At 36.5% G+C, this 14313-nt stretch overlaps 1 protein-coding gene across 7 annotated transcripts in view; it reads left to right on the plus strand.

Annotated features, from left to right (window-relative positions):
• Positions 1-2893: 2893 nt before the first annotated feature.
• The window catches only part of Crot (carnitine O-octanoyltransferase), a 42807-nt gene continuing 31387 nt past the window's right edge, over positions 2894-14313 (plus strand). The window contains exons 1-6 of one of the 7 annotated variants that reach the window (XM_026399363.2): positions 2920-2969; positions 6129-6169; positions 6542-6677; positions 10623-10747; positions 12507-12688; positions 12852-12976. In XM_026399363.2, coding sequence (XP_026255148.1) covers positions 6563-6677; positions 10623-10747; positions 12507-12688; positions 12852-12976 — 547 coding nt within the window. In that variant the 5' untranslated portion in view covers positions 2920-2969; positions 6129-6169; positions 6542-6562. The other 6 variants (XM_026399361.2, XM_026399362.2, XM_026399366.2 and 3 more) reach the window with 6 other exon arrangements.

Raw genomic sequence — 14313 nt, forward strand, 5'->3', positions numbered from 1 at the left:
TGGGAAGTTGTAGGGGTGAGGTGAGGAGTGATTGCTAACAGGTGTGTTTCTTTTGGGGGATGACAGTGTTCTAAAATTAGGTTATGATGATTGAATAATTATCAATATAGTAAATATTGATTTATACACTTTAAGCGGGTAAAATTTATGGCATATAATTTATATCTCAATAAAGCTGTTAAAAGCTTTTAAATGTTTTGTTCTGTTGGGTAATAAGGAATTTTTCTAAAATGTAAGAACATTATAGTTGTCTTAACTCTTCCCCTAGGATTTTGGGGGTAAACTTTCATATACAATAAATATCATCAGTGGTGACCCCAAATTAAGCACCAAGGCTGAAAAGAGTCCTTTTGGCTGGGTATAGTGGGCAAATGCCTGTAATCCCAGTGACTACGAGGGCTGAGGCAGAAGGATCACCAGTTCAAAGCCAGCTTCAGCAATTTAGTGAGGCCCCAAAGTAATGTAGAGAGACTCAATCTCGAAATAAAATATAAAGAGGGCTGGGGATGTGGCTCAGTGGTTAAGTGCCCCTGGGTTCAATCTCTGGTACAAAAACCAAAAACAAGCAAACAAACAAACAAAAAACAGTACCTTTGAATAAAAAAACACTGTTCATCTGCTGTTGGTAATTTTTCATATTGAGTTTATCTCTTTAAATTCATCATCCTTTAGTTTACTGTTGGTTGTGTCCCAAAATAATGATGCCTCTACTGCTCCTCCCATTAAAAACAAGAAAAGATCACACATTATTTCAGCATGTTCATTTTATACACCAAGATGAACTTAGTTTTCAGATCTGTCCTACAGATTAGGGCCATTTACTACACCCCATTACTTATCAGTCGTGAATCTTAGCAGTAAGCCCGCTATGGAGATTGAAATATGAACTACTAATATTTTTCTACTCTTTGTGGCAAAACTTATCCAAATTTGCCTATATAGTTCTTTCCAATTTGTGTTATATGAGAAAGAGATAAATAGGAATAATAAGAAAGATTTCTATGGCAACTTTAAAATGTTATAAACATCACTGGTACCACCTCATGCTTTCCTCCAGAAAAACATTTTGATTCATAGTTGTTTTTTAATCTTGGGACTACTTCCTATCAGATGTACTTCAAATGCCTGAAGTATCTTCTCACTAACCAATGTCTCCCAAAATCTAAGAAATAATTTTTTAAAAGTTCAAATTTAACCTGAGTACAACATAATTTGAAATCTGCCATTAAGGTAAATATCATAAATTTTGAAGAAAAACACAAATTGTTTAAATATATCATCAGTTTTTGTGGTTATTGATACATCTGTTCATCAGCATATTTTTAAAAGATTATCTTTTCCCCCCTACACACTCAAATCTATATTTCACTCATTTTCTTCAGTTTCACAATCTTTTCTTTTTCCACAAACCCAGGAATCCTTACAGAAACATCTGTGCCCACTAAAACATCAAGACTAGGAGAAATAGAGTTAGGCTAAGAGAACCTAAATTCTATGCCACCAGCAGGTATTAAATATGCATAAACTTAAAGAGGTGCCAGAAATTCACTACAAAGAAAAAGTACAACGAAGGTTTTCGAGCAGTTTTCTTATTATTCAGTTTAAAAACTGTACCTTACAAGCCAATTTTAATATAATCCAGAAAATAACAATTATATATTATGAGAGAAAAAGTTTTTCACAACTTCAGAAATTTTTACAACAAATTCATCATCCTTAAATGATAACCTTTTTGGCTAGATGTTTCAGAATTGAGAAGATTCCTTAAAAGGTAAGTCTACTACTTATTATGCAACACCTCCAAACACGTTAATAGTTCTGTAGGAAACTTATGAATACTTACACCATAATTTCTGTTTTGATTCATTCAGGTCAAACTTTACTACTAAATGAGTTTGGAAAGACAAATTAGGGATAGGGACCTGTAATGATATGTTAATTTCAAATCTTGTTCTTTTTATACTGTATTTGATATCTAGTTCAGAGCACATGTAAATTTGTGGACTTTTCCTTTCCAAAAACTAGTGGGGAGAAAAAAAAAGAAGTAAGATTAAAAATTAAACAGCATATTTTATTTGAGTAGGGAAATGTAAAATGGATTAACCTATGAAACTACATTAACCACCTCTTCAGCTAGAATTTGTCCAGCTCTGCTCTGGTTAAAAATTCCATTCCTTGGCACGATAATAGAAACATCAGATAAGCCCCAAGTCTGCCCTGTGAACATCCCTGGTGCCTTCAAGGACGTTGAAAAGTGCAGCAGGGCCAGGAGCCCGGGATGGTATAGTGTTGCAGCTCGGGCAAACTTCAGCCTCAGAGATGAAGGGAAAGAGGCCGAGGAGGGATCTGTGTGGTCACCGTGCTCTTGCCAGAACATAGGGCGGACAACGAAATTCCTTTCTAAAACTCTGGGCTGAGTTCTTTGCTTGGGTGATGCAAAAAGCATCGCCCTGGGAAAAGGGAGGAGAGCAACGGGGAGCAAGAAAAAGAGTGAGGGAAACTGGGCGCGGCGTCAAGCAAAAGCCGGTGTAAACAGGTTTGAGCCATCAGTTTCAGTGTCTTCCAGGAGGCTGGGTCCTTCCGTGGGCGGAGAGCGATTCTCCAGATAGCTCAGGTCGGGGCGTCGGGGCCTCGAGCTCCCACAGCATCAGGCAGGTCACCGAGGCTGCGCGGACTTCGGGAGCTAGCTCGGTGAGAGGCCAGTCTTTCCCAGGCCCGCAGCCCAGAATCTCACCCCAGGCCTAGAACGCTCGAGGCAGGCGGGGCGGAGTCCCTGCACGGCGCAGGCCCAGTGGGTCCCCTGCTTCAGGCACTGGGCGGGGCCGTGGAGGCCTTCTGTCCAATCCCGTTCCCCGGCGCTCGCGGGGCGGGACCCTCGTGGCTTTGCGTCCAATTCCCGCTCCTCTGCGGCGCACAGCGAGTAGAGCGGCGCAGCTGTCGGGAGCGGAACCCAGGGCGAGGCTCGGTCGGTGAGGATGGCTGGCAGGCCTGCGGAGCCACCACTCCCTTCCTCTCCTAGTCCGGCAGCTCAGGGGCCCGGGGAAAGTTGAGTCGTTTAGAACAAAGTTAGGTCGCCTTGAACTGCAGAGGTGCTGGGGGTCAGCGGGGGTGTGGTGTCCTCCTGCATCTCGCCTGTCGGCGTCTGAAGCGGTACCCCTGAGGCTGGGCCACTGAGCTGGTCCGTCGTGGTGCTTGCTTGGATTTCTGTGACTTGGTGTCTTCTTGAGTGTGCAGCGCTGCCCTTGGGTTGGTGGGAGGAGTCTCTAAGCTTTCCTTGCCCTCTGCTGCTGCTCTGACCTCCTGTGGTCCTGCGACGGGCTGCTGGCACAGATACGGGCACCGGAAGGTATCTTGTGTCTCGGTGGACCCATCTAATGGAAGGTGCAGTTTCCTGAAACCTAGTTGATTTTATAGAAATTTAATCCTCTGCAACAGATAAACAAACTTTCTGCGTGAGTTTGCAGCGGTTCACAAAAAGTTGAGTCTTGGAGTCTCCCTTCTCCTCCTAAATGGTCTGTCTGCCCTCCGCCTTTTTTCACCAGCTTTTGTTAATTTCTCTGAAGATTTTGTTAAGTTTGTTTCTTCCTTCCCATAGTCACAAACTTAATTCAAATGCCCGTGGTCTCAAAACAAATTGTTGCAACTGGTAGGCTTAAAAAGTTCATGTTGGTATACTGGTATGTGACAGTCTGTTCCTTTACTTATTGTTCCTGGTTCTCTAAAATCCAGCAACGTCATTTTCGTAGTGCTATTCAAATTATATTATTTAGCTTAATCTTTGTGATTGGGGATCACTCTTTAAAGAAAAAAATCTGGTAATTCATATTATTGTTACCTGTTGGTGAGTTAAGCACTGTAGAGAGTTTGAAATTAGTACTCTTGTTCCCAGTTTCCTAGAATCTATTAAGTAGCAGGGAGGTGTACAGAGAGTATCTTCTCTGCATGTGTTTCTCTGCATCTTCTCTGTAATAGTTTCCTATTGTTGCAATAACAAATTACAACACACTGAACAATTAAAACATCATAAATGTATTACAGCTTCTGTAGATCTGAAAGACTTCAGTGAATTTAGCTGGGTGTTCTGCATAGAAGCTGTACAGAGTTGAAATCAAGGTTTCTGCAGGTCTAAGTTCTTTTCTGAGGCTGTTGGGGAGAATCCACTTCCAGATTCATTCAGGTTATTGGCAGAATTGATTTCCACTGTGCTTATAGTACTGAGGACTCCATTTCCTTACTGTCTGTCAGCCCTATGTATCTGTCAGTTCCCTGAGGCCACCTACATCTTCAAAGTCAGCGCCAGCATCTCTGCTTCAGAGGACTTAAGTGATCAGATTAGGTCCACCTGAACAGTATCCCTGTTTTATGGTCAGATGTTCTATAGATGATAACCAAATTACAATTACAAAAATAGTGATCCCATATTCACAGGTCTGGAGATTAGAAGGGCTGAAATTTGAGGTCATTTAGAGAAATTCTGCATATGGTTGTTTCCAGCTCTATTGGTGGCTGGCCTTGAATTTGTGATCCTCCTGCCTCAGCCTCCTGAGTAGTTGGAATTACAGTGTTGCACTGTGCAGCTGGACCCAGCTTCAGCTGGATTATTTTTATAATGTACTTTTTTGGGCATTTAAAATACAGTCTATGATAAGGAAATTCGTTAAAGTTATTTGCCTCGGAGCACATGGCTAGAAGGTGGCTTATTCTATTTGGACCCAGATCTACATTTTCATTAGGTTCAAAGCCTTTTTGGGTGTTCAAAACAATGTGTAACTGAAGTCATTAGAAAAGAAGAATGAGAGGAACTATGAGATCTTTGTTATACTTCACTTTCAAATTATCTCTTTATATTAATGGTATAGATAGCTCTTCTCCATAAAAAAAAAACCCAAGATATGGCATGAATAAAACAAAAGTCGTGAGATTTTTTTTGTTGTTTGAGAGCTATGTTGCCTGGCTTTGAATCCTAGGCTAAAGCAAACCATTTGCTTCAGCCTCCTGAGTAGCTGGGACTACAGGCATGTGCCACCATGCCCGGCATTTTTTTTTTTGATATATCTAGAGATAGGAGTCCATGCTAATCAGGTGCTTCTGACAACCTCAGCAAATGGCTTCCATAAATGGGTCCAAGGCGTTGTTCTAGTTGACATTCCCTGATGGGCAGTGAGGAGGAAACATGAAAGAACACATGCAGTCCTTTTTAGGGTTATGAACTGGAGATAACATATATCCCAAGGCCACACTGAGCTCCATGGGAGAATAGGAGAAATATATCTGGGTGGCTGTATGCCCAGCTAAAACTCAGGATTCAAAGGGGAAAGGATGTTGACTGAAAAAAAATTTCTGCTGTGCCTTTGTTTTTGATACTATTTAATTTTGTGACCTCTAAGTGGAATATTTGTTTTGCTTTGCTGTTTATTTGAAAGGATAGGAAATTCTTATTCAATATTGATACTCCTGTTTTCTCAGTTGCTATTTTAATATGTAATTTATATATAAAGTCTTCTTTGAGAAATGTCATTTTTTAAATTTAGCACTTGTATGTAGATCTTCTTCATATTTTTGGTTTAGTTTGATTTATATGATGAAAATTAACATGTGTGGAAGACATTCAAGATTGCTTTGGAATATTTGAAACCATTCTGAGTAGGCCTTACATGAACTTACAGCAGTTTGTCATATGATTTTTTTTTTTTGTATCCTGTAATTCTATAGTTGAGCAACTCTTCCACACCCCTTCATGTGCTCCTCAAAGTTCTCTTTTTCAGCACATAATCCTTTTCTAAACATCAAACCCCATCCACCCATCAATACTTTCTGCACACTTCCTCACCCACTATCATGCTGCCTATCCTGTATAGGGGAAAAATGTGCAGTCTAATAGATCTGGGTTACAGTTCTAGGTATAATCTCTTAGGCAGATTACTAAATCTCTCTTTGTATTTTTTTTTCATATGTTAAAATTGCAGAGAATGTCACTTTTCAGAGATAAGAAGATTAGGGAGATGACACACGTTTTCATATCTGAATTAGGCTTTCCCCAAAAAGGACTCCTCTTCTTTCTTTTTTTTTTTCTTTTTTTTTTTTTTAGTTGTAGTTGAACACAATCTTTATTTATTTATTTTTATGAGGTGTTGAGGATCGAACGAACCCAGCATCTTGCATGTGCTAGGTGAGTGCTCTACCGCTGAGCCATAGTCCCAGCCCCAACTCCTCCTATTTCTTGCCTAAAGGACATAAACCAGTGTTTGGGGAACTGAATGGGGAGAGGGTACAAGGAGGCTCAAAATTCAAGGAGTATACTTTTTTCTTTTTTTAGTGGTGATGGAGATTGAACCCAGGGCTTTACATATGCAAAGCAATACCTGGCACATACTGCAATACTTTTTGACTTTTTTTTATCTGACAAGCTTGTAAATTCCACAGAATGGGATCAAGTCTTAGATACAGTCTGACCCTGAAATATTGGTTTAATGAATTGGGCCTAGCATATATAAGAATATTTATGAGATCGAATTTGTGAGTGCTGTCTGTTTTTCTTTAGGTTTCCTATTGTGACTATATCATGGAAAATCAATTGGCTAAATCAATCGAAGAACGAACATTTCAGTACCAGGATTCTCTTCCATCACTGCCTGTTCCTTCACTTGAAGAATCATTAAAAAAATACCTTGAATCAGGTATGTTTATAATCTTATAATTATCCATTACTTCTTAGCAACTTAGAAAACAGATGCTGTTAGAAGTTGATGAGAGTCTGATTACTTCTAGGCTCATGATAAAGTGTCCTTAAAATATCCAAAATGTTTTTTTCTCTTTTGTTATTTTTTCCACAGTTTGTAAAACAAGATAGTATTAATAGTCCTACAGTAAAAAGTGTAATCCTTTGCCCCATTTCCCTGGCTGCTTCTTCCCCTTGCAAATCCCATCCTTCAGGCAAGAATTTTCAAATCTTTTATGTTCCTTATGTTATCTACACAATTAAAGTAATATTCTTATTTTACTATTTCTTGCATCTTTTACCTGTAGGTATTATAAATCAGTTCTCTTTCATCCTTTAGCCCTCCCTGTCACCAGCATAAATACAAACCAACATTACCTCATTTTCCCTCTCGTTTGTTCTATATAGTTGTGCAAAAGTCATTATTTAGGATTAAATCAGCAGTCCCCTATTTATTTCAGGATTTCACCCTATTTTAATCAACATACACCTGACTTAATTCACCTAATCATTCAGGATTTATGGTTATACAATTATTCATACGTGAACTCTGCATTTTACTTTGATTTACCTTCTTCTTGCATTTTCCTCTTATTTTTAATTTTTTACTTTACTTTGTATTTAAAAATAAGTTTTCCCAAACATTGCAGTGAAAATTCTTGAATACATTTAAATATATAAAGTATTCTGTCAGTTTCATTTCTACCTGAATACTCCTTTTCTGGAGCCCTTTTCCCTCTTGCTTTAATTAGGTTAGCTTTTCTTGAGCTTGACGGACAACCGGTATACTGGAGCTTTCCTTTGCCACCATCCTGAGAGTTCTCTTCACATTTCTTTCTTGTGTCAGACTCTTTATTTCCTAGATTTAATATATTTCTTTTTCTTGATTTACTTCATTATTTGACTCATCTTCAGTAGATACCTGAGAAAGAATATTTGGGAGGAAAAAGTATGAAGTAAAAACATGTTTACTTGATTGGTTGGTTGAGTATTAAATTCTGAATTAGAAATAATTTTTCTGAAGAACTTTGAAGGTATTGTTTGTTCTTCTTGAGAAGTATGATGCCACTCTGATTTTGAGGCCCTACCTCCTAAAGGTCTGTAGCACCTCCCCATACTACCAGCCTGGGATCAAGCCTTCTACATCTGGCCCTTTGGCAGACACTTTCCATGTTTAAGCCATAGCAGTGCTTTTTCCTTTTTGGTCTCTTTACTGTTTGATACCAGCAATCCATTTTGTTTTGTTCTGTCTCATGTGAGAGACTTTCCTCAAATATCTGCAAATATTCTTAAACATTCAAATTTAGGAGTAAGACTCTGAAAAAGCTGACTAGGAACTCTGTGTGACTGAGTTGGACTTGGTGGCCAGTGGGCCTTAATGTTGGATAATAGGGTAGAGACCTAGAAATTCCATTAGGGCATACCTGAATTCCAGTATTCTTTTCTCTTGAACTGATGGCTTTCTCCAAAGAGGACTCCTCTTATTTCTTTCCTAGAAGGCATAAACCAGTGTTTTGGGAACTGAATGGGAAAGGGGTAGAAGGAGGCTGAACATTCAAGGAGTGTACTTTTGTTTTTCTTTTTTTGGTAGTTGTAGAGATTGAACCCAGAGTTTTACACATTGCTAAGCAAGTACTCTCCCACTGAATTAACTGTGTCTCCAGCCCCAATGTTTTTCTTTTTTCTTGTAAATTTAAATTAAATTTTACTTTTTAACTAATACATAAAAACATAAAAAGCTGTATTAATGGGGTATCATGTGATGTTTTAATACATGTGTATGACCCTAGATTGAACCTAGGTTCTATGTCCTCAAACATTTTATCATTTCACATCCCTAGACCTATTTTCCTATTTTGTATTTTACTTAGAGACAGGGTCTCACTGAGTTGCTTAGCGCCTCGTTTTTCTGAGGCTGACTTTGAACTCATGATCCTCCTATCTCAGCTCCCAAGCCACTGGGATTATAGGTATCCCGACTGCACCTGGCTTTCTTATCATTTCTTTATGGTTAAAATTTTCACAATTGTTATCAGTATTCACCATACTGTGCAGTCACACACCATAAACTCCTTACTTCTAACTATACTGAGTACCCATTGGTAAACCTTTCCCCAGCCCTCCCTCTTCTCTACTTTCCTTGATCTCTAGTAACACCTTGCTACGCTCAACTTCAATAAGATCAACTTTTTTGAGTGAGATAATGCAATTCTTGTCTTTTTGTGCCAAGCTTATTTCGCTTAACATAACAATCCAGTGGGATTTTTTTTTTTTTTTGGCAAATGACATGTTTTTGCAAATGACAGAATATCATTGTTGTTTTTTTTAATTGTTGAATAGTTTTTCATTGTGTATATGTATCACATTTTCTTTATCCATCAGTTGATGAACACTTAGGTTGTTTCCATTTCTTGGTTACACATGCTAAGCAATATACTGCAATCTAAGACATTATATTGTATTACATTATAATCCCCATTCATTATGGGCAGGAATCTATGTATTCTATCTTGTCTGGGTCAACTTCTCTGGGGAGTAAAACTCATGTTTTCTACTGGCATTGCCAGGCTTTGTAGAGTATAGGAAGGGATCTACAGGCGAGTGTGGATGAGATGGTCATCTGACTGCTGCTTTGGAAGACTTTCCAACAGTCTTGCTTAGAGCCTTCATTTCCTCCTTATCTTTTGGAGGTACCATGTATTATGAATTCTGGAACTTTTTTTGGATTCTACTGTGAGAATTGGCTTGCTTGTTGATTTATGTCTAACTTTCCTCCTATTCCCTTCACCTCTATTTCTTAGGCCTTAGATATTAACTTTCTCTATTCTATAAACCCAGTCACCATTTCTCCCAGTGTTTTCTAATTGTAAAATATTGCCAAACTTGTCAGCCATCCTCTATCTTTCATTTTTTTTTTGTCCTGGCGTACTTTTCCCTTTTTTATTACCTTACTGTCATTTTAGCAGGTTTCTAGAATGAGTAGAGATAAATATATGTGGTCATTTTTAACTGGAAGCATTCTGATGCTTTTTAAAAAAATTTCTTTATTCCTCACCTACTTTTATCTGAAAATTCTAATTTCTTATTTTTTAAAAAATTTCATTTATGGGCTGGGATTGTGGCTCAGTGGTAGATCCCTCGCCTAACGTGTGTGAGGCCCTGGATTCGATCCTCAGCACCACATAAAAATAAAATAAAGATATTGTGTCCAACTACAACTAAAATATAAATATTTTTTAAAAATTTATTTATTATTATTCCACTTTTGATTATTGACTTATATTCTCTCTGAATCAACTTATTTAAGTTGACTTTAGCAGTTTGATAAGATTTCAGAGGCAAAAATCAAACAGAAAGAAGATATTAATGTCTCATGATCTCTAATTAACTTTATAGCTTTATTTCAGAATATTTGGTTTTCATGGAATATTTCCCTTAGTCATGAGGCACTCTAAACTGCTCTGGGTAGGATTTATACTTATACATACATACATTTTTTATTACATATATTAATGATCAAGGCTCCAATGTGAACATTAATGGAAAGATGCTTTAATTTCTCCAATTTGTGGTTAAGTAGGATTTACTTTCAACTGGACTAATAACTAGATGATAGTCCCACTTCATAATTTTCACTATCATCTAGAATGATTTTAAAATAATTTCAGAAAATTGTTATTGGAGTACATAATATCTCTCATTGTAATTTTTACAGTATTTTGCATTGTTGCTTTTTAGCCATTTTCATTTTGTCAACTCTTATTATAATTTATTATACTGCAGTGTTAATTAATACTGTATTTTACATATGTAGTATGTACTAATTACATATGTGTATGTAGTGATTCAGGTAATTTGGTGGTACTTGAGGTCTAAATGCCTTAATCACATTTTTCTTTTATAGTAAAGCCATTTGCAAATGAAGAAGAATATAAGAAAACTGAAGAAATAGTCCGAATATTTCAAAATGGAGTTGGAGAAAAATTGCATCAGAAATTACTTGAAAGGGCAAAAGGAAAAAGAAATTGGGTATTTATTTTAGTATGTTTATAATGAATAATGAAGATCTTTGAAGAAGGAAATTTGAAAATGGGTGTAACTTTTGTTTTTAAATTATTGTTGTATAATCCTTGCAGTCATTGTTATCATTATGATTATCCAAAGGAAGGAATAAATCGATTAACTGGGGAGTTTTGAGTGTTATGAGTGGTCCCCTATCTTACGTGAGAACTTGTTAAAGATGCAGATTTTCTGGAAACAGTGATTCTGATTCAGTATATGTGGAAAGGGGCCCAGAAATCCTTATTTGAGCAACTATTCCATGTCGTTCTGATAACAGGCAATCTATAGGCCATGCTTGAGAAAAAACATTTTTTCCAGGTAACTATAGCCTGAAAACTTCCTGAAAAGGACTAAAATAGACATGTTACATAAGTGGCATAGAAATATTTAAACACTTCATGGGAGAAAAGGAGAAGAGAACAGTTATGAATATTTTTTATTTCAGTGAGGTATATTGAGGGAAGAGTTTCAATTGAGGGCCTCAATAATTTTCCACAAGGAATCTTTGACTTCTTTCACTTATCTACTTTACTTCTTTAATATATGATATAAAGGATGAGTTTGTCAATTTTGAGCCTTGGATTTTTTTAATTAAAGTTAGATGAAGGTAAAGAAGTTGTTCTGCCAGTTCCTTTTTTTGTAGGCCTTTTTCTGAAGTACTAATTATAGTTTATAACATCAGTTTCTTTAAAAAGAAATAACAATTTAATAAGATCTGCTTATGCATGAAATTCAATTGCATATTATGAAAGAAGGACACACAGAATTTTCTATGACAAAACTAAATTAATTTTAAGCCTACTGAAAAGTGGGGTGTTTTTTTTTTTTTTTTTTTTTTTTGGATACTGGGGATTGAACTCAAGAGGCACTCACTGGGCCACATCCCCAGCCCTGTTTTGTATTTTATTTAGAGACAAGGTCTCAGTTGCTTAGTGCCTCACCGTTGCTGAAGCTGGCTTTGAACTGGTGATCCTCTTGTCTCAGCCTTTGGAGTCACTGGAATTACAGGCGTGGGCCACCGCACCCGGCCTGAAAGTGTTTTTTAAATTTATGACTTAATATCTATTTTTGTTTAGAAATGGAAAATTTAAATGTCCTAATAACTGTTATCATTTGGTGAGGATTTAGTAATATTCATTATACCTCAGGTACTCTGAGGAAACAACTAAGTGCTTGGTTAGATACTGTGATTTCAACATGATAGTCCCTCTGAAGGTGCCTTTTCTATGCTTTCTTGTTTCATGTTTTTGAGTGTGTTTAAACAAATAGTATTTTGGATCTTATAAGTCCAAAAAAATGATCATAGTAGCATTTTTCAATATCTATGATGATTTCAACAGCAACAACAACAACAACAACAAACCATGTTTTAAATAAAGAACAATGGGGCTGGGGATGTGGCTCAAGCGGTAGCACGCTCGCCTGGCAAGTGTGCGGCCCGGGTTCGATCCTCATCACCACATACCAACAAAGATGTTGTGTCCGCTGAGAACTAAAAAAATAAATAAATAAATATTAAAAATTCTCTCTCTCTCTCTCTCTCTCTCTCTCTCTCTCTCTCTCTCTCTCTCTCCTCTCTCACTCTCTCTCTCTCCTCTCTCACTCTCTCTTTAAAAAAAAAAAAAAAGAACAATGTAGCTTTTTCTTTCTGTGTGTGGGGGGTGTCAGCGATTCCACATTTGAGTACTATGAAAAACATTAGGCTGATAATTTTAATTTCTTTTAGCTTGAAGAATGGTGGCTGAATGTTGTTTACCTGGATGTTCGTATACCATCACAGCTAAATGTCAACTTTGTCGGTCCTTCTGCCCATTTTGAACACTATTGGCCTCCAAAGGAAGGCACTCAGTTAGAAAGAGGAAGTATAATCCTTTGGCATAACTTGAACTACTGGCAGCTAATAAGAAAGTAAGGATACTTATATGAATTTAGTAACAAATGTACCTCAAACATCAATTGGCAAAATGTTGAAAATTTTTATTTGGGGAATTAATAAATACTACAGTTGTGATGGTTTGATTTATAAGTTTAATAATGGCTTCTTGATCAAAATACTTTTTTTTTTAAATAGAGAAAAACTGCCTGTTCATAAAGTTGGAAATACTCCTCTAGATATGAATCAATTTCGAATGCTATTTTCTACCTGCAAAGTTCCAGGAATTACTAGAGATTCAATTATAAACTATTTTAGGACTGGTAAGTAAAAACACAGGTACTTTTTTTTTTTTTTTTTTGTAAAAGCATTGGGATATTGGTAATTTTGTTGTGATTTCTACTGTGACACTGGAACCCACAGTTTTGAAAAATGTTTCTTATTTGTCTTTGACAAATCAAAGGCTTTCCATGAACCTTGTCTTTGATTTGTTCTGATTAGTTTGAATGTAATATAAGGGAATTAATTTTCTAAAATGTCGTGCATGATTGAATATAAATCTGATGCTTTTGTTGCATCATTTGAGAATTTAAAATATTTAATTGAAGAACAAAGTTATGAATGAGTATTAAGGAAGTCATGGAGCATAGGAAGGTTTCTGTATACCTCTTTTTGTACCCTCATTCCTTATCTGAATTGTCTTGAATGTTTGCTTGTATGTGCCCATAATGTTCCAGTTTCCTTTGTGAATATACTCTTCCCTCCCCCGCCCCTTTAACTGTTACCTGGAATCATGCTTCTTGGAGGCACTCAGGTTCAGATTGATTCATCAAAATTTTGTTTTTACTGTCATTTGATGGCAATTTCTTCTTGGTGCTCTAGCATATCTTCAAATGGAAAATTCTTTTGTGGCAACTGCTGTCTTCTAGTTACTTTAGGAATTTTTATGTTTTTTGCTTTAATGACTGTTTATAATTATAGTAGAGTATAATTATGAATGGACTTTTTTTCATAAAGTTTTAAGAGTAAACTTTTATAGTTAGTTGCACTCATAATATGAAGGTTTGAGTTTCCTTTTGTATAGAACTCACCTCCTCTTTGAAAATCTTTCTAAATATTTGAGATGCTTAATGTGCTCAAGCCTCAACACATTTACCTTGGATGTTGCAAGTAAAAGAATAAACAGGAAAGATTAAGAAAGTGGGTTTATTTTTGGTACTTAGTTACATAGTAGAAAAGGTGAACAGATGAAAACTAATGTAAGAATAATAACCAGTAAAGAAAGAAAATATACATATCAGTTAAGAAATTGAGATCAGTGACCTATTTTTGAATTTGGTCTTTGTTACTTAGTAGGCATGTCTTTAAATAAGGTAACTCTTGAGTTAATGTGTGTCAAATGGGGATTCATTAGCTTAATAATGTGTCTGCAGTGTTTTAAGCTATCATGATTGTTATATTCTTGGACTTATAGCTATGTAAAGAGGTGAAGATAGGTAAAGCTAAGGTAATAAGTTAATGTGAAAATATGTCAGACAGTTAATGGCAAATAATGTACAGAAAATTCAAATAAAATGAATCACTGTGTAATTGTTTAGATTAGGTAGTCAAGGAAGGTTTCTCTGAGGATCTGAATGATGATGAATCAGCATGTTTTTTC

This window comes from Urocitellus parryii, chromosome 3 (assembly GCF_045843805.1).
Source record: "Urocitellus parryii isolate mUroPar1 chromosome 3, mUroPar1.hap1, whole genome shotgun sequence".
In the NCBI taxonomy this organism is placed as follows: Eukaryota; Metazoa; Chordata; class Mammalia; order Rodentia; family Sciuridae; genus Urocitellus; species Urocitellus parryii.